This window comes from Aptenodytes patagonicus, chromosome 12 (assembly GCF_965638725.1).
Source record: "Aptenodytes patagonicus chromosome 12, bAptPat1.pri.cur, whole genome shotgun sequence".
In the NCBI taxonomy this organism is placed as follows: domain Eukaryota; kingdom Metazoa; phylum Chordata; class Aves; order Sphenisciformes; family Spheniscidae; genus Aptenodytes; species Aptenodytes patagonicus.
Genome location: NC_134960.1, coordinates 6830555 through 6853536, shown reverse-complemented (window position 1 = coordinate 6853536; position 22982 = coordinate 6830555). Strand labels below are relative to the sequence as shown.

General features: G+C 60.3%; 2 protein-coding genes across 8 annotated transcripts in view; both read left to right on the top strand.

The window, feature by feature from the left end:
• Positions 1-5843: 5843 nt before the first annotated feature.
• Positions 5844-12125, top strand: LOC143166107 (zinc-binding protein A33-like). Of its 5 annotated transcripts, none has more exons than XM_076350194.1 (7): positions 5844-5872; positions 6618-6892; positions 7509-7604; positions 9322-9555; positions 9954-9973; positions 10746-10861; positions 10980-12125. In XM_076350194.1, exons 2-7 carry the CDS (start codon positions 6620-6622, stop codon positions 11522-11524), a joined length of 1284 nt encoding a protein of 427 aa, XP_076206309.1. In that variant the 5' UTR covers positions 5844-5872; positions 6618-6619; the 3' UTR covers positions 11525-12125. The 5 variants fall into 5 exon arrangements, with proteins under 5 accessions (XP_076206309.1, XP_076206307.1, XP_076206308.1 ...); XM_076350192.1 differs by having other exon boundaries at positions 5850-5887; XM_076350193.1 differs by having other exon boundaries at positions 5872-5892.
• A 4867-nt stretch (positions 12126-16992) lies between these two features.
• Positions 16993-22982, top strand: part of FLT4 (fms related receptor tyrosine kinase 4) — a 61261-nt gene continuing 55271 nt past the window's right edge. For all 3 annotated transcript variants that reach the window (XM_076350145.1, XM_076350144.1, XM_076350146.1), the window contains exon 1: positions 16993-17105. In XM_076350145.1, the coding sequence (XP_076206260.1) occupies positions 17048-17105 (58 nt within the window). In that variant the 5' untranslated portion in view covers positions 16993-17047. The remainder of the gene's footprint in view (positions 17106-22982) is intronic.

Sequence of the window (22982 nt, the reverse complement as noted above, 5' to 3'; positions counted from 1 at the left end):
CATATCTTGGAGCATTGCTTCATTTCCTGCTCACTTTTCTAACTGAGGCCTTTAAATCATGTCCCTGCAGCTGAGTTCACGGAGGGATGCATAATATTTGTTAACGGTGATGCAGCTGTTACCTTGATTCACCTCATCCCTTCTTCTTTCACTTTTTCCTTTGTTTGCTGTTTTCCCTTCCCATTTCTTCCTCCCTCCTGGTCTCAGCACAGGAGAGAGCTGGCAGGAGCCTGCCAAGGCAGAGCCTCCTGGGGTGCAGCCTGCTTTTGGGGACATCAGGAGTCTGGTGATTTCTCCTGCACCGGCAGCACCACACTCCCTCCTGGCCAGGGATGCCATGGACAGCGGGAAGGGCTGGCTCCAGGCTGCCCCATCCTCACCCCCACAGAGACCTTCCCCTGGGGCTTGTCCGGGTCAGCACATGCAAAAGACCAGATTTAATTCAGCTCAGTGTCTGAAATGTGGAAATAAGGACCGCTGAAGGGTCCCAGGGTAAGGACAGAGGATAGGACCGGTAAGACTTTCAGCTGTGTTTAAAACAGACTCCCATATGTGGGCTTTCGAACCCCAGTAGGCAGCTGAGCTGGGAATTGCCAAGTGCTGCTGCTCTTTGTTCCCTTACAGCCGCACCAAAACTGCCATCCCGCCCCGATGTCCGTGGCTGGAGGAACCCCTGCCTCCGCGTTTCCACTCTACAGGGGACGGGCCGGTGGGTGCAGGGGGGCACACACCAGAGATCGCAGGAGTCACCCGCTAAGGGGCTGCCCAGCACCTCCCTGTTGCAGGACCCAAGTGCTCCAGCCCCAATTTACCCCTCTGTTCCCTCCCCTGCCCTGTGGCCAGGCACCGCTTAGGCAGAGCCACGGGGGAGAGAGGGATCCAGAGGAATTGAAGTCCTCGGTGTTTATTTGTACTCAAAACAAAGTGAAAAAGGGAAATGAAAATGCAAAGCTACTCAACCCCTGTCGAGCTTTTCTGCCTGCATGTGGAGAGCCAACACAAGGGACTGATGCTGCGGATCAGCAGTTTCTTCCCCTTCCACTCGTGTATCGCTCCCCTATCACTCGTGGGGGGCTGGTGAAGCGCTCCGGCAGCCGGACCCACCACGCTCCCCCCTTCATCTCCCTCCTCCTGTAAGGCCAAACAGTGCCTCTGACACCCGTCTCCAAGAATACGTTTGCTGCATGGAGCAGAGAACCACGAAGGGGTTTGGACCCAATCCATGAGCTTTTGGCCAGACCCTTCCCAATCTACATTATCCTTCATCAGTGCATAATCAGGCTCTCCAAACACGGCGTTCTCAGGTCCCAGCCCAGAGCTTGGAGCCTCCCAAGAGGAATATGCTAAAAAAAGAAAGAAAAACATTAAATTGCCAACTGAAGCGAGTGCTGAAAGGAAGGAGATGCCAGGAGCACTTAAACAAGAATTTGAGACCAGGGGACGCTCGGGCGTGTGTTTCCAATCCGCAGACGGGAGACGTGTTCATTGGGAAATGACTGCCACTCACTGTTAGCTTTAGATCTTGTCGTTGATGTCCCAGAAAGTTAAATGGCCATGATGAGGACAACCCCATCTGTATTAGAATTTTCTTCTGGGATTGATGGATTAGTGCAGTGCATGGTAAAATGGTGCCGCTCCTCCTTTGGCTCCGAAACCTGCGTTTGCAGCTCAAACCTGCAAAGATGGAGATGAGCAATTTTACCTGGGCGATTGGTCCTGTCAGCAGCAAGGGGATTTATTTGGGAAAACCGAGTCAAGACATCAGGGTGTCCAGGACTCCCTTGGGTGCTGCAGGGTGCCCTGCAGTACCTGGACCCAGCTGGCAGCGCCATGCCCTGGTGCAGAGCATCACTCCCATGAGAGCAGCATCCCACAGCTCTGTGCCGGCCCCAGAGGCAGGGTATCCGCTGGCACGGCCCCAGCCTGGTGCCACAGCGGGGTGATGCTCCTGCTGCTCACACTGCACAGAGTGCCCAGGACCAGGCTTCAACTGGGGCTAACAGGGGAGCTGACGGCGGAGCTCAACATCAGCTGAGCTATCCCAAATTCTGCTGTTTGAGGGTGAAGCTTCGGTTATCTGGGTACAGAGAGATTCACCTTCTCCAAACAACAGGCTGCCCCGGGGTGCACGGAGGTGCAGGCTGGAGGCTGTCACCTCCCTGGGCTCTGTAACCAGCCCTGTGGGGAGGGATGGGCTCTCTGAAAATACCACAGACGCTGATTCACAGGGACATCTCCAAGCACTGATGGCTCGGGCTGCTGGGGGAATATAACCTTTCGCAGCACATTCCAGATCTCTGCTGAAAAGCAATTATTGATGCTTTTACCTCTGTGCAGAGCTGCACAAATAATGGATCATGTCTCTGCAAGCTGCAACAGGTCAGGGAGCAGCACACTGGCTCACCCCGGGCTGTGTGTCCTGGGGTGTGCGTCTTGTCTGCTGGCTTGTGTGTGTGTATATGTGTGTGTCTGTGCATAGTCTGTAACACTGGAGAAATGGTGACAAAGCCAGGAGATCAGAGGCTGGACACGGATGACGAAGCCATTTCCCTCTCAAAAGGATGCATCTAAGCAGATGATTCAGCTCCCATCCGAAATCCACCAGTTCAAAGCCAGCTATTTCTTGGGGATTGCTGGCACGTGGTGGGAGGACGACACGTAATGCCAGCCGCTCTCCTGCTGCGTAGGCGCTACCCACTCGCACAGCAGCTGCAGCGCGCTGGGCTGGCAGTGGTCACTGCTCCCAGCAAGCCCCGGCCCGTTCGCATGGTGAGATCCAGCCTACTGGAAGCGCAAAACTCCGTAAACGTGGGGAGTGAGATTTTGGTCCATTAAGTCACAGCTTAGCGGAGATTGTTTGGTCATCCCTGGGTCATCCCTGGGTCCTGGTATCACCGTCCTAGTGACATTCCCATGGGGACCCCACTGAGTTGTGCAGTGGAGAGGGGAAGAAGACAGCAATGGGAGCAGGTTCAGCCTATTGGAATCAATTCCTGCCCGGCGAATGCTTCCCATCCCCCAGCGCCTGGCGAGCAGCAGGGGCTGAGCATCCCTGTCCCACTGCCACCACAGGGACTGGAGCAGGAGGGTGCAGCCGACCCCTGCCTTGCTTAACCAGCTGGAGCAGGTCCCGAGCCCCCAGAATAACTGTGTTGGGGCTGGCAGCATATTTGGGCATGGCCTGACCTTGTTGGTGTCCACGGATGCCACTTGTTTGGCCGCCCAGAGGCCTCAGAGCAGTTTCACAGCAGCCCACATCCTCCCCCCTTGTCCACGGCACCTCCTGGAGCTCAGTGCTTTCCCTGGGGGCACCCCCAGCCCACCCCACCACACACACTCCAGCATTCGTGCTGCCTATGCCAGGGCTCTGCAGAGCAACGGTGAGCAACGAGGAGCTTCAGCTCGTCACTGCTTTGTGCCCAGGTGGTCGCAGGAGGCTGCCCAGGGTGCATCTCGCCTGCCCATGGCCAGCATCCCCCAGGACCGACTGCTCCTCGTGCAGTCAGCGATGCTCGAAGTCCAAGCATCGGCACGGGGCTGTGGCTGAGCGTATGACCCCGAGGGGCTGGCAGAGACCAGGGGGAGGCCGATGCCTGCAAGTGGGGCTGCTGCAGCCACATGCCAGTGAGCAAGCATGCACGGAGCAAGCGGAAGCCTGGGAAAATCCCTCAGACAAGCAAATGAAGATGAATGGAAACATCTTCTTCATTAATTGCGCTGCTGTAATGGTGAGAAAACGTAGAGCAGCAGGAGGAGGGCGGTAGATGGCTACTGCCCGGCACACCTCCCTTTTGGGGGCATTCTCTGATTCTAACAGTGGCTAGGAGAGAGACAGCCTCTGCAACAGCTGCTTGTCCCTGTGTGTTCCTTCCTTTCAGTTTTCATAGAATCATAGAATCATAGAATCATTAAGGTTGGAAAAGACCTCCAAGATCATCGAGTCCAACCGTCAACCCAACACCACCATGCCCACTAAACCATGTCCCTAAGCGCCGCATCTACACATCTTTTAAATACCTCCAGGGATGGGGACTCCACCACTTCCCTGGGCAGCCTGTTCCAATGTTTCACCACTCTTTCAGTAAAGAAATTTTTTTCCTTGCTTTTACTTCCGGTATCGACAGCTCTTGTGATTTTTCTCACATCTCTGCCAGTGTTTGCTGCTTCCCGCAAAATCCCAGGGCCCAGCATCAGGTGACCACACAAGGATGAAAACCCTTCCTTCTTTCTTTTGCTAACAAGCCTGCAGCCCTTGTGATTACTGAGCGAGACCTGAGGCTGTGACCCCAAAGCATTGGTCCGAGTTGCTCTCTGAAGGTCCTGTGACTCGGGGACCTGGCTCACTTCCTGCAAGCTTCAGACCTCTGCCAGAGGGAAACCGGGGAAGAGAGGGGAAGGCGCTTCCCCGGGACTCACTTCCATGCTGTCATTGCTGAATGCAGCAGGGGGGCAGCGCAGGGGCAGTGCAGTGCGGGGGCAGTGCAGGGGCAGTGCCGTTCAAGGGCAGTGCTGTGCAGGGGCAGTGCAGTTCGGGGCAGCGCAGTTCAAGGGCAGTGGAGTTCGGGGGCAGTGCAGGGGCAGTGCAGGGGCAGCGCAGGGGCAGTGCCGTTCAAGGGCAGTGCAGTTCGGGGGCAGTGCAGGGGCAGTGCAGTTCGGGGGCAGTTCAGGGCAGTGCAGTTCAAGGGCAGTGCAGTTCGGGGGCAGTTCGGGGCAGTGCAGTTCAAGGGCAGTGCAGTGCGGGGGCAGTGCAGAGGCAGTGCCGTTCAAGGGCAGTGCCGTTCGGGGCAGTGCAGTTCGGGGGCAGTGCAGGGGCAGTGCAGTTCGGGGGCAGTTCAGGGCAGTGCCGTTCAAGGGCAGTGCCGTGCAGGGGCAGTGCAGTTCGGGGCAGTGCAGTTCAAGGGCAGTGGAGTTCGGGGGCAGTTCGGGGCAGTGCAGTTCGGGGCAGTGCAGTTCGGGGGCAGTGCGGGAGCAGTGCAGGGGCAGTGCCGTGCAGGGGCAGTGCAGGGGCAGTGCAGTTCAAGGGCAGTGCAGTTCGGGGCAGTGCAGGGGCAGTGCAGTTCGGGGGCAGTGCCGGGGCAGTGCCGGGGCGGGGCAGTGCCGGGGCAGTGCAGTTCGGGGGCAGTTCGGGGCAGTGCAGTTCGGGGGCAGTGCAGTTCGGGGGCAGTTCGGGGCAGTGCAGTTCGGGGCAGTGCAGTTCGGGGGCAGTGCAGTTCGGGGGCAGTGCCGGGGCAGTGCCGGGGCAGTGCAGTTCGGGGCAGTGCAGTTCGGGGGCAGTGCCGGGGCGGGGCAGTGCCGGGGCAGTGCAGTTCGGGGGCAGTTCGGGGGCAGTGCAGTTCGGGGGCAGTTCGGGGCAGTGCAGTTCGGGGGCAGTGCAGTTCGGGGGCAGTTCGGGGCAGTGCAGTTCGGGGGCAGTGCCGGGGCAGTGCCGGGGCAGTGCAGTTCGGGGCAGTGCAGTTCGGGGGCAGTGCCGGGGCGGGGCAGTGCCGGGGCAGTGCAGTTCGGGGGCAGTTCGGGGGCAGTGCAGTTCGGGGGCAGTTCGGGGCAGTGCAGTTCGGGGGCAGTGCAGTTCGGGGCAGTGCAGTTCGGGGGCAGTGCCGTGCCGTCCCGTGCCGTCCCGTGCCGTGCAGCACCCGGCGCACAGCACGCGCCCTCCCACGGGCGGCGCGCGAGGCCCCAGCCGCTGCCCTGGCCCGCGCACACGTGACCACGTCACGCGCCGGAGCCCCGCCCAGCCCCCGGCCGCAGCTCCCGTCCAATGAGCGGACGGGCGGGCGGCGCGTCCGCACGGCGATTGGTCAAGGCCGACGTCAGTCCGCGGGCGGGGCGGGGCGGAGGCTCAAAGTTCGGAGGCTCCAAGCTGCGCGGAGGCGCGGTGCGGTGCGGTGCGGTGCGGTGCGGTGCGGTGCGGTGCGGTGCGGTGCGGTGCGGTGCGGTGCGGTGCGGTGCGGTGCTGGCGGGAGGGGCGGGGGGGAGGAGGAGGAGGATCGAGGATCGAGGGGCGTGAGCACCGTGGGTGCCCCGGGCTGGCGGGCTGGCCGGGGCTGCGTCCGGGGGAGCGGAGGGGTGCAGGCCGGGGTGCGCGCTCCAGGGATCGGGCCCCGGGGGGGTACAGCGGGCTCTCGCCAGCCCGGGGCTGGGCCTCCTTGCAGCCGGGGGGCTGCAGCACACGGCACCGCCAGGCTGCCGGGCTCTGGGTCTTACCCCAAGGCTCCCCAGGCTGTAGGGCGGCTGCTCGCTGTCCCCGAGCCAGGTGACCCCTTCCCTTGGGGTGTGCCCCCTGTCAGGGGCACACGGCCGGTCCCTGTTAGACCCTGTGAGTAGTTTTGCTGAAGTAACGAGGAAACAGAAAGTTGTTATTCTGCAAAGGGACTGACCCTTTGCCAGGACTTCCCTGTAATTCCCACCCTCGGGGCTTTCCAGGGCTGGATGCATCCAGTGCGGCACATGGGCAGGTGCTGTGCCTCCCGCCCAAGCTCTGGTAACCAAGCCCTGCCCCAGAGCACCCAGCGGAGCCCAGCACGAGGCTGGCCATGTCCACTCTAGCTCAGAGAGAAGGAGGAAGGGGATTTTGGGATGGTGATGGCAGGAAACTCAGGGTGGGACCTGTGTGCCAGCAGGGATGGCCAGCGGGAGCCAGGACCGGAGCCTGCGGGAGGAGCTGACGTGTGCCATCTGCTGCGAGCTCTTCAGCGAGCCCGTCATGCTGGACTGCATGCACCACTTCTGCAAGGCCTGCATTCAGGGCTACTGGGAGAGCTGTGCCCGCGTCCCCTCCTGCCCCCAGTGCCGCCGCGAGTTCCCCAGCCGGGCTTTCCGCACCCACTACCTGCTGTCGGGGCTGGTGGAGAAGGTGCGGCGCTGCGGTTCCGCGGAGCACCGGCACAAGATGCAGGTGAGTGGCTTGTGCTCGGCGGGGGGGAGAAGGGGACGGGCACCGCATGAGCACTGTGTGGGCAGCAAGAACCCACCACCCCCTCCTCCTGCAATCGGTTCCCCTACTGGGGAGCCCCGTGTGTGCCTCACCTGGCCCGAGTGCAATGACATCTGTGTCTCTTCCTGATTCGTTCCCTCTCCCTATTTCCCTCCAGCTGTCTGTCTTTTGAACACTTTCTTTTCTTGCATTTGTTTCCCTCGCTGCTGTGCCCGACTTCCATCGCAGCCTGGTTGTTTCTCACGTAGGAACCACGCAGCCGGGGGTTAGGGCTGCTTGTGCCGGGCACGTTGCTTGAGGGGCCAGTCCCTGCACAAGTCAGTTCACAGCACACAGGTTTTAAACCTTCTGCAAACAGATATCCCAGGCTGGAGCTCCCAGTCTTAAGTTTGTTTCATTCTGTGCACACATATGTAGTTCTCAAGCCTGTGCATCAGGTGCTTTCTTCTCCTTACTGCCTTTATAAGAAATCCTGTTGCAGCCTCCCTCTAAAGCTGGCCTCAGGAATTAGGATTGCTCCTGAATCACAGCACAGTAGTGAAATGGTCTCCTCACCTTCTTTTCCTCGTTCCTGCAGAAGCACCTGGAAGATGCTTTGCAAGCCCGTCAGAAGGAGGTGGAGAACTTCTTGCGGAAGAAGCGTGCGACGCAGGAGGATATCTGTGGCCTGACAGTAATGCCCTGTGATAGCTGCTTTTTGTACAGACTCTGGGTTAATGTTCACAGAGGATCTGTATATCACTTCAGCTGAGATTTAGCTCAGCTTCCTGTAAAAATCTAGATGAATAACTAGGTAGGGATCTGAACAAACTCCCCTGTATGTAGGCCAAAGGCCATCATTACTGAATATTCAGTGGAGGCTTTGGGAAGAGGCATTAAGCACTTGTTAATGCAGCGTTTACAGGGTGCGTTGGTGCAGCAAAGCCGAGACAGGGTGAGTGGTGAGAGCTGTTGGCTGAGCAGCCTGTTCTGACCCTGCAGTGCTGCCACTTTGGGAGAGGGTTAATTCTTGGAAGCTCTAAAATCCTCTAGTGTGTCTGAAGGGGTGGCAGCAAATCTGAAGGAGCTGAGTCAGCAGCAATGTTGGTGCTGCGGAGAGCAGTGGCCTTGTCACAAGGGCCACGTTTGGATTCACTGCGAAGCTCTGAGATGATGTGAGGAGTCTGAGTGCTCTCTCCAGGCTTGAGAGGCGCCAAGCTGCCTCCTTGTCACTGATCAATGAAGCAAGAACAGCCACAGGCTGACTGCGCTTCCTTCTTGAGTGATGTAAAAGTATTAAAAGCCAAGGAAGGAGGGTTTAAGGAAAACACAAGTAGTTCAGGGGTGAGATAAAACTGATGGGAGCCTGCCTTCCGACCGGAGTCTCTGATCCCCCCTGCCTGCGCTGTGTTTCATACCTCTATCCCACTGCCAGCTTTGGAATAGACCTTTGAGGTTAATGAAAAAGTGTTAGCAAGTACACGCATGCGGCTGATGTCCCGTTGCAGTGCAAGAGCTGACTTAGACGTGCTTCAAGAGTAAAGGAGCAAATTGCTGATCTGAACATGCATGTCCTCTGCGGTTCTGGTGTGTCAGCACAAGCACCTGCTAGAGCCAAGGGAGGCTGGGGTGCCGTGCCGGCTGGTGAAGCTTCAGATGTACTCTGGGGGAGATGGGTTTCCTGCTGGTAGAAAGGGATGTGCGTTTCAGGAAGCGTTCCTCAAGAAAATAATGAGGGCTAAGGTTGCACTTGGAGATTAAAAGCTTAAAGACCGGGAAAAGAAAAAGTCATTGGCTGTCTCTTGTAAACAGGCAGGAAGGCAGTGAGAGCACCACAACGTTGGCTGGCCGACTAAACAACTGGAAAAAAGTGACCTCTGAAAAGAGCTGAATGGGATTTTATCAGCCTTAACTACAGAGATTAGTCTGTGCAGCTCCCCCGTCTCTCCCATGCAAACAGGAGCCCTGAGAGACGGAGGCATCAGAGAAAAGAGCGAGTTACCAGTGTCAGGCAGCTCTGCCCAGTGATGGGGCACGATGTGAAATAAACCCTAACTAACCTGAACAGCTGAGTCTGCAGCTCCAGAAAAGCAAAAGAGCCCCAGTCTTGCACACAGGCAAATTCCTGGTGGTGTGGGAGAGGGCTGTGGGCTCCCACTGTGGCTGTGTGCAAGAATTTCTAGTTAAGGTGACCAAGCCATTGGTAGAGCTTGGGGTTTTTTTTTCCCCTTTGGCTCTGCAGCCTTGGAAGTTGTCCTTGTGTCCCATTCTCCATCCAAAAAGTCATGCGTATGTCTGAGACTCTCTGATTTCCAGGACTCTGTAAGCAGATTAACAGGCCCAGCCATACCATGTACCTACTTGTGTGTTTTAGCTGCCAGACTCATTTTCTGCCTTTTCCCTCTGCTCAGAAGGTGTCTGGGGAGCTGAACTTCAAGATCCGTGCAGAGTTTGCCCGCCTTCATCAGATCCTAGAGGAAGAAGAGAGAGCTGTGCTGGCAGAGCTGGGCGAAAAGGAAGAGCAGTCGCTGGCACGGCTGCACGGGGACGTCCACCGGCTGGAGGAGGGGATGTCGGTGCTGCAGAGGGACATAGAGCGCATAGAGCAGATCCTGAGCAAGATGGAAGAGGTGTCGTTGCTGGAGGTGAGCGTGCTTGGCTGACCCTGGCAGGAGGCTGAGGGGTGTTTCAGGATCTGATTTTGGGATGGGGAGACATCACTAGGCTGTACCTGGAAGTCATTCTCACTGCCATCCCTCCGGGTTATCTACCCAATCCCTTGGAGTCTGGAGGCTTTAGCCACAAGGGATATGGTGATCTCTCCGATGTGGTGGGTCTCACAGCCTTCCTCCTTCTCTGTCACCCCTGTGAAATTGCTTTGGCCACAGTGCCCAGGCAGTTTCCCCCAGGGTGGGGGGTCCTGACAGGTTGGTTTCCTCTCTCTCTCTGCTGCATGACAGCAGGAGGCAGGACAGGGAGCTTATTTGTGCAGCTGCATGAATTACAGACAGTGACTGCTAATTTTCTCTGCTCCTCACTGCAGGTGGAGAGCCTGGATATCAGGTACGTGTCTGGCATGAAAGAAACTGATTCCCTTTTCAGGAGCTTATCTCTGTCCCTGGCTGGGACCACACGGGGGAGGGATCTTAAGTTTTAAAAGCATCACAAATTGCTCAGTGAGCTGCTGGTGCTGTGCTAGGTGTGAACTGGTCCCCAGCACATGTTGTATGCTCTCCCCAGGGAGCATGCGTGTCGAGACAGCTGGGCTGGAAGAGCAGGTGGAGGAGACGTGCTAGCTTGGAATGGGTGCAAGAGCCATGCATGCTGCAAGCGAGAGCAAGCTGGTGCCACAGACTTTGGGTGCTTTGGCTTCTCCCTGCCCTTTCTTAGCTTCTTACAACTCACAGGGCTGCAAAACTGACCCCGAGGTGCAGGTTTGTCTGAGGCTGCAAGTAGCTGAGGGCCAGAACTGCCATAGGGGAGCATGTCCCTGTCCCCTCCCTCCCTGGGGGCTGCAGCCCGGCTCCGCAGGCCTAGCCTGTTCACCCATGCAGGAGTCCTGCTTGGGTGTGCTGGGTGCTGGTCTGCCATGAGTCACCGCTCCACGAGCGGTGCTGCCGGATCTGTCTCGGTCCGCAACACCTCTGCACCGAGCCACTTGCTGCGCTGGGGGTAGCACCGCATCAGGGGGAGCAAGCAGCTGCCAGGGAGGTTTGTGTCCTGTCTTTACCAAATCCATCGCACACAGTAGCATGCTGCAGTCCTGACCACACTCTTCCCATGTGCCTCGCTAGCAGCACAGCAGAGGAGTTGACTGCCGCTCTCTCTGCCCCAGGCCCTCGGTGTGTGTTGAGACCCAGCCTGCCTTCAACCTGGAGCACTACAGGGACAGCCGCAGCGGCCCCTTGCAGTACATCTTCTGGAGACAGATGCTGCGGTCCATCTGCCCCGGTGAGCGGATTGGTGCAACGGATGGACGTGCCAGGCAGTGGAGTTTGATGGGGGAACCGGGGATGCTCTGCAGAGGGAACATGCAACCGGTAAAACGCTGTGCTCTATATCTCTGCAGCTCCTGCCCCGCTCACCTTCGACCCCGAATCAGCCCACCCCAACCTGGTCTTCTCCAGAGACCTGACAGCAGTGACAGAGAGGAATCGAGCCCAGCCCGTCCCCAGAAGCCCCCGGCGCTTCTGTCAGTGCGTCAACGTCCTGGGCTCACAGACCTTCGACAGCGGCCGGCACTACTGGGAGGTCTGGGTGGGCAGCAAAACCAAGTGGGACCTGGGGGTGGCCGCCGAGGCTGTGGACCGGGCGGCGAAGGTCAAGCTGTGCCCGGAGAACGGCTACTGGACACTTCGCCTGCGCAACAGGGTGGAGTACTGGGCCACCGCCACCCCCTGGGTGCGCCTGACTCCCCGCCGGCCCCCCCGGAAAGTGGGGGTCTTCCTGGACTGCCAGGAGGGCACTGTCACTTTCTTCGATGCCGGGGACATGTCCCACCTCTTCACCTTCCACCAGGTCTCTGCGGAGAGATACTGCCCCTTCTTCAGCACCTGCTTCAGTGACGGGAGGGACAACATGGAGCCCATGCGCCTCTGCCACCTGGCCCTGTGAGGGACAGTGGGGAGCAAGGTGCTTTGGGGACGCCATCCTGGCTCCTTGTCTCTCCCCGCAGTGCTACCAGCGGGCTGCCTGGGGCCATGCTGGAGGCTGATCTTGCACACACGGACCTGGTGGGTGTTGGAGGGGCTGTTTTGGTTTCCATTTTGGGAGGGAGGAGGGGCATGCATCTCTTCCCAGCTCCCTCCTGCCCTCCCTTCTCTGTGCTGTAGTCTGCAGCTGCCCCACTGTATCCCTGGAGGTGCCTGGCACCCTTTGAAGAACAACCTTCCATGCCTGAGCGTTGCATTGTTCAGTAACCGCAGCCGCAGGGCTGCAGTGGAGGTGGTCGCAGGCTGCTTGTACCTCCTGTCCCTCCATGCTCCCACCCATAAACCCTGTGGAGGAAGGCAGCGGTCCCAGAGCACCATCAGGTGCATCTTGACCCAACTCTGCATCCCGGCAGTGGGCTTCCTCCGCTCGAAGAGCGTCATGGGGAAGGGCTCCCGGCTGGCGGCAGAGGGAGCTCGGTGCACAGCGTGGGACCCACCGCAGCCCAGGGATTGCAGCGCTGCCTGTCCTCAACTCAGTCACCATTAAAGCTCATTAGAAAGACCGCTGCCTGCTGGACTTGTTCATGGCTTGCATGCTGGGGAGGGGGATCTACTGCACTGGGGCGTAGCACAGCCTGGGGGCACACAGCAGCCCACTGGCCCCTGCTCCAGCCCAGGCTCCTTCCCTCTGCCTGCCGCACAGGAGGCACGAAAGAGCCGCCACTCTCATTCAGCCCTTCCCTTGGAGCGCTCCCTGCACATCTTGCAGTGGCTCGTGGCCTTTTGCTTCGCCTCCTCCTTGTGTCGGGCTGCTCAGGTACAAAGTGCAGGTTTGGCAGCCCTGTGGGGTGGGGAGGTTTGTCTGAGCCCAGCCTTAGGCTCCTGGGTTTTAAGATCCAATCTCCTCTGGCCTGCCTGGGTCTTAAGGATTTGTATATGTGAAAAATGCAAAGTCCCGTTTCAGGCCAATTTCATGGAAAGCCCCAGCAGCCTTCGCTGTCGGGAGCGAGCAGTCCCAGCACAGCGCTTTGCCCGTCAGCCCCACGCTGGCAGTGCTGCCCCTGCAGGAGGGTGGCCTGGGGCTCCTGGGGGGGAGCAAGTCGAGTGGATTTGGCTGCTGCAGTTCGTGCCCGGGGGGGTGCTGGCCACATCCCCAGCTCGCTTGGCCTTGCTCGTGGGTCAGCGGAGTTGACTTGAGGCAGGAGATGCTGGGGTGGGTCTGAGCCTGGCTGGCGGGAGCAATGGGTGGGAGGGAGGATGGCAGTGCTTGGGGTGGGTGGGATTGTCATGTTTATCCCACTCAGGTCCACTCCAGGGACAAAGCAGAGGCCAGAGCTGCCCCGATCCTGCGTAGCCCCCGGTGCTGGCTGGAGCCTGCGAATTCCTCCTCTGCAGAGGCTCAACTTTCTGTGCTGCAGGAAGGGCCGGGCACTAGGGCTTTCCAGCTCCCGCAGCTGGGCACAGGGACACGTGTCAAAGCAAGTCCTTCACTGGTCATCCCCCTGCCCGGCGGGGATGGGACAGGGGGCCCTGTCCTCCCACGGTGCCACGAGGGACATTCCCCCTTACAGTGCACCACCGCTGCAGTGTGCCAGGGCTGGGCTCTGCTGTAGCACCCCGTTTTGGGGTTGCCTAATGCCTGTGCCGGGGCAGGAAAAGACTTTGCGCTCAGCCGGAGGGGAGGATGACCAATGGAAGATGCAGGCAGATGTGCCCTCCTGGGCAGCAGCACCAAGCAGCCTGGGGCTCTGTGGGCATGGGGTGGAGGTGGGTGCAGAGGGTACCCAGTTATTGGGAAGCCACTGCTCTGTGCAGCCTTGCTCAGGGGTTGGGTGTGCTCGGAGGGGCTGTCAGGGGTTTCTGCTCCCTCCCAGTCCCCAGTTGGGCTTTAGCTGGTGAATGAGCTCTGCTCTCCCTGCTGAGCCCCTGGGCTGGACTCTAAGCCTCCTCTCCTGGCTCCTGCCTCTTCCTCTTGCTACCTCCCACCCTCAGCTGAAATAAGAGTGGAGAAGAGCTGTTGACTTGGAAATGCTGCTGTGAGCAGGAAGAGGTCCCTGTCCAAGGGGGCTGTCATCCCCCCTCCAAGGGCTGAGAGCCTCTGCGGGAAGGTGAGCAGAGGGAGCTGCGGCTGGGGGAGCTGAAACCTATCACCTCCCTGACCTGCCCTTGAAACCGCAGGCAAGTAAGGCTGACCAGCAGCAGGCAGCCGTCGCCGAAGCGTGAGGGGGAGTGGATCTGCCAGCCGCTGGCAGGCAGCAAGCGCAGCCGGGCTTCGGTGGCTGCTGGCAGGCAGGAGGGTGGCAGCCAGTTCCCGCTGCCCACCGCTGCCGTGTGCCACATGGGCCGGTGTGGCAGCACGGGCTGCGAGCAGCTTGCTGTGATGTGTGCCAGTGCCATCGCTGCCACCTCCTACACCTTCCCTTTGCCAAAGGCAGAGCTGGAGAGCAGCGAAACCTGCTTGTCCCAAATCCCTGGGCTGAGCAGGCTCCCAAGGAAGCACGTCCTTCCTCCTCCTCCTCCTGCCGGGCTGCATGTGCTGGCTGTGGTGTGCCGCTCCCAGGCAGAGATGCATTTTGGGGTAAAATGTCCTCACCTGGCCCTGCCGGCAGGGAAGGGCTCTGGCAGGAAGGCTCGGGCAGGCAGAGCCACTGCCCTGCACGCAGCATGTACGGCGGCTCGGTCGTGCAGGGAAAACGCTGCTCTGAGCTGCCATACGTGCAGCGTTAGCCCGGCGAGGAAATACTGCCTGCTGTTAAATGCTGTCTGAAAAATGCATTTCACTGATAAGCCGTAGCACCATGGAGTAGAAACTGCGGGCGCGGTGGGAATGCAGTGACCGGCTGGGCCTGGCCCTGGGTTCGGGCAGGAGGGGACAGGGATGGGCGAGTGGGCACCACGGAGGTGAAGCACCCCTCTCTGCTCCAGCATCCAGGCTCTGCACCTGCCAGGGCTGGCTCTCACCATCTGCCCCCAGGACCAGGATGTATTTTCCCCGCAGGTTACCTTGTCGTTTTTGTCCCTGGGTGTCCTCAGAGCCACCCCAGTGTGCCTTTCCCATAGCCATGGTCTGGGCAGTGTCCAGCAGCTCCTGCCCTGGTCCCCTGCTGCAATGAGTCTGTGTCTTTATCCTGTGCTTTGGGGAAGCCCTTGCTTCCTCGGGTCCCCCCATGTGCCAGAAGAAAGGCAAGATTCTAAAATAAGGTCCTTTTGTTTCCCAGGGCGGCAACAGTGGAAAGGTCCCATCAGTCCCACAGTCACCCTGTGTTTGCGATGGAAAATTCCCCATCGTGGCGGGGCGAGCCCTCCCCGGCGTCCCACCGTTAGATGGCAGCATGGACGGGCTGGTCCCGGCCACCACCGCCTGCACGGTGCCACATTTGGACTGCAATGGATGGAGGATGCCAAAAGCCCTCGATTTTTGGGGTGCCAGAGGATCCCCCCACACACCCCAGGTCAGACTCTCTTCTCATCTCACACTCAGCCTCTCCAGGCAGCCCTTGGGTCTCGCATTTTCTCCAGCATCTCAGCGGTGTGATGTGATTCATCCCTCCATCACTGTCCACACCTCACCACCTTGCTGCTCATCTCTCAGGTGCACGATGACCCCTGATGCTCACAGTGGTCCCCAGCGTGGGTACGCTGCCATGGCGCGGAGCCCCGTGGCTGCCCCATCTCTGATCACGGCTCCCGGCACCGGGGAGGGGTCTGATCCCACAATCTCAGCTCTTCTCCCTGCGGCAGTGGGCAGTGCTGCCCCTCTGTGCGGTCCCCAGCTCTGCCTCATCACCCCATCATCATGGCAAGTTTTAAAAATCTCTCTCCAGAAACCTGCAGGGATTTGGGCACCCACCTGAGACGGAGGCACACCACCGCTTTCCGCTCCTTCGGGATGGAAGAGGGAGGTGGTCCAAGATGAGTGTGCTGAAAAGCAATGCAGCCGGCGCTCTCAGGGTTAAAAAGTCACTAACTGGGCTGGGGGGAGTTGGGTAAAATAACTTCTGTGGCTTGGAGTCCCTCTGATGGCTTCAGGAGAGGCACAGGGTGATTTCTTCCACGGGTTTGGCAATGAAAGCAGTTGAGCGCATAAGAAGTTTTCCTGCCTTTTCGAAGCAATGAGCACATGGTTCTCATTCAGGCTCTTTCTTCGCTGTCTGCAAGCGTGCATAATTAATAACCCCCCCGGGCGCAGCGTGGGGCCGTGCTTATTTATCCGTTCAGCGCTTGCTGGGTGCACAGGCGGCCGGCCGGGGCTGTGCCCGCCTTGCTGCCGCACTCCCGAAGCTCTGCCTTCGCCTCCATCTGCAGCGTGTTCACAGTTGGTTCGCACCGAGCCGGAGCCGGAGCTGCTGTCGCTGGCAGTGGCAGTGGTGTGGGGGCAGCGCCGCTGGCACGTGTGGAGCAGCACCGTCACCGTCCTGCTGCCAACGTCACGGTCGTGTGCATGGGTTTTGGTGTACACCTGCCAGGGAGGGGTGCGTGTGCCACGTGTAACGGTGCTGGGGGGCAACGTGGCTGCCTCACGCTGCTGGCAGTGTGCATGGATGGATGGCATGAGTGGGGGCCCCTAGCACTCCCCCAAATGAGCAGGGTGCAAGTGTGTGCACACAGGTGTGAGAAAGTGCCTGTGCATCTTTGTGTGCCCCTGGGGGGTGCAGGAGGAGTGGGGCTCCGGGGTGTGTGTGCAGGACCGCACGCCTGGGTGTGTGCATACAGGTGTGAGGTATGGGCTCTGGGGGGGGTGCGTGCAGGCATGCAGGTGTGTGTGCAGGCAGATGTGAGATGTGTACGTCCACATGAGGCGTGCGCACACTGGTGTGAGAGGGTATTTGTATGCATTCCCTCTGGTCCAAGAGGTCGGGGTGTGCACCCAGACGCACACAAGAAAGAAGGAGATGTGTGGGCATTTGCACACAGGCGCGGGGTGCTGCGCGTGCACACAGACGCAGGTGGGACACACAGGGGTGCACACAGGCGCGCAGGGCGTGTGTTCGCGTGAGTATGCGCACGGGTGTGGGGGTGCTCATGTGTACGGGGGGCAGGGACGATGCACACTCATGCACACAGGTGTGGGACACGCGTGCACCCAGCTGCAGGGGGCTGCACACCCGTGCGCACAGGTGCGGGACACCCATGCGCACAGGTGCAGGGAGCTGCACGCACCCACGCAGGTGTGGGGGGTGCAGACACCCCGCCGGTGCCCGCAGCCGCAGGTGCGCCCCCCCCCCCCCCCCCCCGCGCTCTCCGCCCGCCCGCCCCGCCCCGCCCCGGCCCGCCCCGCCCCGCCGCCCGCCCGGCGCCCCGCGGGCTCGGCGGAGGGCGGCGGGCGGCCCGGGCGGGCGGAGGAAAAGGAAACGGCTCCGGTGCTCCCCGCCCGCCGCCGCGCGTCGCCGCAGCTGGGGCGCGGCGGGAGCAGAGCTCGGGCGCGGGGCGCTCCGCACCGCATCGCTCCGCGCCGCCCCGCACGGACCCGCCCGCAGCCCCGGAGATGAAGAGAGTTTGCACGCTGCCCCTCTGGCTCTGGCTCGGCATTGTCTCGGAGGCAGGTGAGCGCCGCGGGGCCGCGGGCTGCCCTGCCCGGCCGGGGCTGCGGGCTGTCCGCTCTGCCGCCCGCCCCGCACCTGCGGGCGCGCTGGGGACGGGGGCTGTCCCGGCGGGACGGGACCCGGCGCTGCCGCCCGCGTGTCCCCCAGACCCCGCAGGGATCCGCGCTGCCTGCCGCGGCGTCCCCCGTCCCCGAAGGGGACCGGCACAGCCCGCCTTGGGGTTACCCAGCCCCGACACAGCCCGCCCCGGGATCCCACATCCCCGACGGGGACGCGCCGCGGTGCCCGCCCCCGGGGTCCCCAGCCCCGACACGGCCCGCCCCGGGATCCCCCCGCCCCGACGGGGACGCGTCGCGGTGCCCGCCCGGGTGTCCCCGACGGCTGTGACAGCGTTCCCGCAGGGACAGGACGGGACGGGAGGACCCTGCTGCCGTCCCTGCGGGGGCCGGGGGGGGCGAGGCCGCGGGTGAGCCCACGCCGTGCCCGTGCCGCGGGTGTGCTCGCTGCAAGCGGGGAGAAACTGCATCGGGCTCTCGCAGGAGGGATTTCTCTGCGCGGGGAAGCGCCTGGCCGGGACGGCAGCCTGGAGGACGGCTCCCTGCTCTGTTTGTTTATTTTTTCATGCACGGAGTCATTAATTTGTGAGTGCCGGGCAGCGTGTTGGGGAGGAAGGTGCGAGGAGGCGGTGGTCCACGCGATGCCGTCCAGCCTGCCTCTTCCAGCCGGTCGCTGGCAGCTCTGGTCTGCCTGGGAAGTCTCCCAAGGCAGATCCCGGTGAAATGCTTTTCCTTTCCATAGCACTTCTGGGCCAAAAGGCTGTTGGGCAGCAAGTTGAACCCCCTGGCCACAGCTTGGGTCAGGTGGGTGTGGAACCACAGCAGAGATGGGACTGCAATGCCCTTCCAGAGAGCAGAGACCGCGGGGCAGAGCAGAGCTGGGTGGGTACTGCCAGGGCAGCAGGGATGGGGCACTAGCCCCACCAGCTTCCCCCAAGGAAGCTCCTGCTTGCAAGGGTAAAGCATTTACAGCCCGGATCAGAGTGAGACCGACAGAAAGTTGGGAACGCTGGAAGCTTGCAACGTGGGGAGATGAATTTTGGGAGCATAAATAGAATTTTCTGTAGCCTCGGCTCAGTCACTCACTGTCACCGGCGGCGTTTGCTGCCGTTGTTGAAGTGAGCTCACCGGAGGCCTGCAGGTCTGGCCGCGGCGGTGCAGAGGTGCAGTACAGACAGCATCGCCGGCAGTGGCACTGTGAACCTGCTCTGCCCAAAATGCTGCTGATGGCTCTGGTGCCACGGGGCTGAAGGACCCACCGGGCTGCCAGAGCTCAGGGGTTGCTCCAGGAGGCAGGATGGAAAGGGAACTGCTGCTGGTGGCATCGCGGTGGGAGCTGCAGCTCTTCAGAGCTCTCTTGTTAGCAATTTGTAAAGCATCGTGTAGCTGTTCTCAGGTCCTTTCATCTCCCGGAGGTGCGGGGAGCGGTGCCTGGGAGGCTCTGGCCAGCGCGGCTGCATGATGTGTGGGCCTCGTCAGCGCAGGGCTGCGCAGAGCTTTGAAGTTCACCAGCGCTGCCTGATAAGTGCAGCGACGAAGGGCGATGCGGAGCTCAAGTGGGGGACCGTACCCTGGGGATTTGCTGCCTCTTCTTCAGTTCTACCTGAGACCAGTTTGACAGTGTGTAAATGACCCACAAATTCCTCATTAACCATAATCCCAACTGGGTGCAAATATTTGCTCCCCTTGGGAGCAGGGATGGGGATATGAGACTGTTCCACCTGGGAAGGGTGAAATATTCATCTCAGGATCATGAAAGGTCTGTTCTGCCTCTGGGTCCTGCGTCCTGCTTGTTCCTGCACCCCGGTACCTGGTTAAACGGGCCAGTGCTGGGAGGGGATGTCGTATGTAAGAGCACGCAGGCTCTCCATATGTCCCAGCTCTGTGGTGCTCCCAGGATGGAGTGGAGTTGGGGTGCTGCAGGTGCTGCCCTTTGCAGGCGGTGTGATGGGGGCAGCGGGTGGAGGTTCAGCCCCAGCATCCCAGGGCATCTCGGGGTAACCCTTTGTGGATGGCGATGAGAGCGTGTGCTCCCTGAGCCGCGACGCCCTGGGTGCAGAGAGCAGCGCTGACCACCCCACAGCCAAATAATCCTGTTGGGGACTGTGGCTTGCTGCTTTGAAAAGCATGTGCCCTTGGCATGAGGGAAGGGCCTGTGCTTGTGTAGGACCTGAGCCGATCACCTTGGCTGCCGCTGCCTGCCCTCCTCTAAGATTATGCAGACCTCCCCGGACGGGTGCTCGGACAGCCCCACACTGACCGTGCCAGCAGCAACATTCGCCTTCGCAGCTGGGATTTGAAGCAGTTGCTTTATTGCAAGTAATAAACATGGGCCATTTCAGCAACACCCTTTCATGCAAAAGCCCGTGAGTGCCCAACAAACCCCGCTCTGGCTTAACCCAGTCGCTTGTTAGTGATGAAGCAGAGCCAGGGCCTCCAAGGAGGAGGTGAGTGATAGGAGGGATGCAGCCTGTGGTCCCCGGGGGCTGCCGGGGAGGGGGCAGCCATGGCCCTTGTGCCCCATTGTCTGCTTAGGGACGATTTCAGATGAATGGGCTGCAACTACCGCGCTGGGAGTTGGCTTGGGCATGCGAGCCCGCGGCTCACTGCCTGCACAAACAGCTTGCTGAGCTCAATTTGACGTCTGGTCGAGGGGACACTCCCCCAGCAGCACAATGTCCCTGGCCAGCGCAGGCGGGGCAGGAGGGGGCTTCCTGCAGCGTGTCCCACCCCACTCTGCTACCTCTCTCTCCCGTGGGCACGTTCCACGCGGGATCACTGTCCCCAAGGTGTCTCTTGGCCCCGCGTTGGTGCGGTGTTTTCCAGGGCAGGCATGGGAAGGGCAGGTGCTCCTGGCCGGCCAGGAGGGAACAGGCTGTTCCCGGCGTCCCGGGGCAGTTCCTGGGGAGGGAAAGGGAGAGCGGGATCCCACGGGAACGGCAGCAGGAGGGGGCCGTGGCCAGGCAGCAGTTTCTCCAATGCCGTACAGGGCATCCACAGCGCTCTGGAGGTTGCTTTGCAGAGTGGCTTCCAAGCAGGAGGGGGGCTCTTGATGGGTCCCCAGGTCTGCCTGGCTCTCAGCAGCTTTGGGGAGCAACATGAGCCCTGGAGATAGCACCCATCTCACCCAGCTTCTCCCTAGCCACTCGAGCAGACGCAGCAGAGGCGTTTCCAAATGAACGTGGCATCTTTGCATTCAGCCTGCTGGACTGAAACAGCCCCAAGCAATGGGGACAAGGTGGGGGGCTCCCTCACCCCCAGTTTGGGGGGGCTGTGTATTTAAACCCAGTGGTGGGGGAAAGCTGCAATAAGCCTGGGGTGATGGGGGTCTCGGGGGGGTCCTGCAGGTGTGGGGAGAAGCAGAAAGCCCTGTGATGGCCGGACCCCACAGGCTGCGTTGCCCGCGGAGGGTGGGGAGCTGGAGCAGAGGAGCAGCGGTCGTGGTGGCTTCCGTGTGAGGAATGACTAAACGTCGCAGGGCTCTTCCGCTGGGAAAGACGGGCCGGAGCATTACAACAGAGGGCTGCAAAATCACAGCTCGCCTGGAGAAGGCAGTTCCTGGCGGGTTCCCGTGGTGGGAGGATGAGGAGCATGGCAGGGGGCCGGTGGCTTGTTGCACACCACCGTGCAGAGGTGGAGCTCATTGCCACAGGGCCTTGTGGATGTTAGACGTTTGCCTGGGCCCAAAGGCAGTCGTGCATGGAAAAATACGTGGGTTTGCAAGGAAAAACCCACAGGTGGTTAGTTAAAGCTGAAAGCCCCCTTTCCCACCCCGGACTGGGAGCCAGAGGTGCTCAGCACCACATTTCACCTTGACCTGCCCCAGGCAGCTCCTGCAAATCTCCACCTGGGTAAGGGGCAGCAAGGAGCCAGGCACATAGCCCCCAGAGGGTCCCATGCAAGCTGGGTGCCATGGGGGGGACCGCGACCACCTGGTGCATGGCAGTGTCTGTTGGGGAAGCCAGTGCTGAGCCTTGCCCTGGGCCAGAGCCGGAATTATCTTTTGTCCTTCATTAGGAGAAGAAATACTGCTGCAGCTGCACTGGCATCTAGTGACTGGTTAAATTAATTCCAGGGTTTTTATTGCCTCTGGCTATCCCAGACCTTTGTTTCTTGTTTCACGTTGTTAAGAGGGAGGGTTAGCCAGGTCCCAGGGGGGCTTTTTCTCTCTGGTCAAAATAGTTCTGATGTTTGGCACACAGTATTATTGCCCATCTGCAGTGCCTCATTGTTAACACAAAATAGTGGAAGCGAAGATGGCCTGTGGTCAAGTCGGCAAGGAGGCACAAGCCCTTGAGCCCAGCGTGACCACTCGTTTTGTTGAGCCGTTGTGGGCAAATTGCTCCGTCTCTAGGTGCAAGTTCAGCAGAAGGAGGGTGAAAACCTGGCCCCGCGGCAGCCGGTGGTGAAACTCCCACTAAGTTTTATAAGCTGAGAATATTAAGCGGGGAGTCTCTCCTGGAGTCGTTTCCCTGCTGAGGTAGCAGAAACATGTTTCAGCCAGCGACTTGTATTTCACCTTACAACTTCTCCCACGTGTGAATTGTTTTTCTTGCTGTGTTTCTGCCCCCTCCTTCCAGGGCGAGGATCTCCAGCGCAGGCTTTGCGGGCCAAACCTGGAGGTGCCATGGGACAGACGTCATTTGTTAATGAGGGAGGATTGGTTTAGGGCATTGGGAAAAGACTCCAAACTGGGGAAACGTAGAGAACGGGGTGGTGCGGAAAGGCAAGAAATATTCTGAGAAAGTGCTGTGGTCTCCCCTTCTCTGAGCATGTAATAACCAGGCGGCTGCTGTTCCCCTGCTTTGCGTCTGTGCAGTGAAAGGCAGCAAGGACCCCAGGGCTATCCCCAGGAAGGACCATGAGAAAGAGCCGAGGGGGTTGCAGACCTTCCTGGTCTTTATCCCCCATTACTGACGGGCAGAGCTCTGGAGTGAGCAGAGAGAAAGAGGAGATGAGATTTTACCTGCCTGCAGCAGCCAGTCCAGAGCTAGTTACAACTCTCAGCAGAGCCTGGAAAACCCCAGTGCAGTTGCAGAAGGCTTAGCGAGAGAATAAGCTTGGCCCTGCTCCCCGTCTCAGTGCATGCAAAGAGGGAAGCGAGTCAGAGTGGCTCAATGATGCTTTCGGGACCCGTTGCTGCCTCACGAGGTGTAGCCACCTACCCACATGCAGGCGTGGAGGGGTTAAGCCTTCTCCTGGCCATGGCTCCAGCTGGCTGGGTGAACGCCAGCCGGTGTGCCGAGTCCGCCCGCCTTGATCTGCGGTGCTAGCGCCGGTGACGCAGCACCCGCATGCCATCCCACCACAGCTGCATTGCACGGCATGGCAAGGCCACCCACCCGGGCAGGCTCCAGGGGCCGGGCCAGCCCCCTGGGGAAGGGTTAAGTGAAGACGAGCAATGCCGATGCCAGGCTGGGTGTCCAGGTTCTCCCTTGGCGGAGGTCAGCGGTGGTTCATGGGAAAGGAAAAATTGGCAGCTGGGCCGGATGTCCCTGCATTTCCCCTCTTCCTGCAGCCGCCTGAACGACGTTCCTTATTTAGCTTTCCTGACGGACAGGAGGAATCTGATGGCGGAAACTGTCACTGCCTGATAACAGCTCAGGGACCCCTTTATGATGGGCGGCACGGCAGGGGACAGGGCAGCGCTCCTCCTCACCGGGAGGGGAGAGCCGGGCAGCCGGGGCCGCCCTTTGCACCGGGTTTTCAGGGGTGGCTGCGGGTAGGGAGGGAAGGGCACTCGCAGCCCTTCCCTTTGTGCTGGTTTGTGTACAGACCCCCTCGGTGCTATTTAAAAGACTCTCAAGGCCAAAAAGCGATG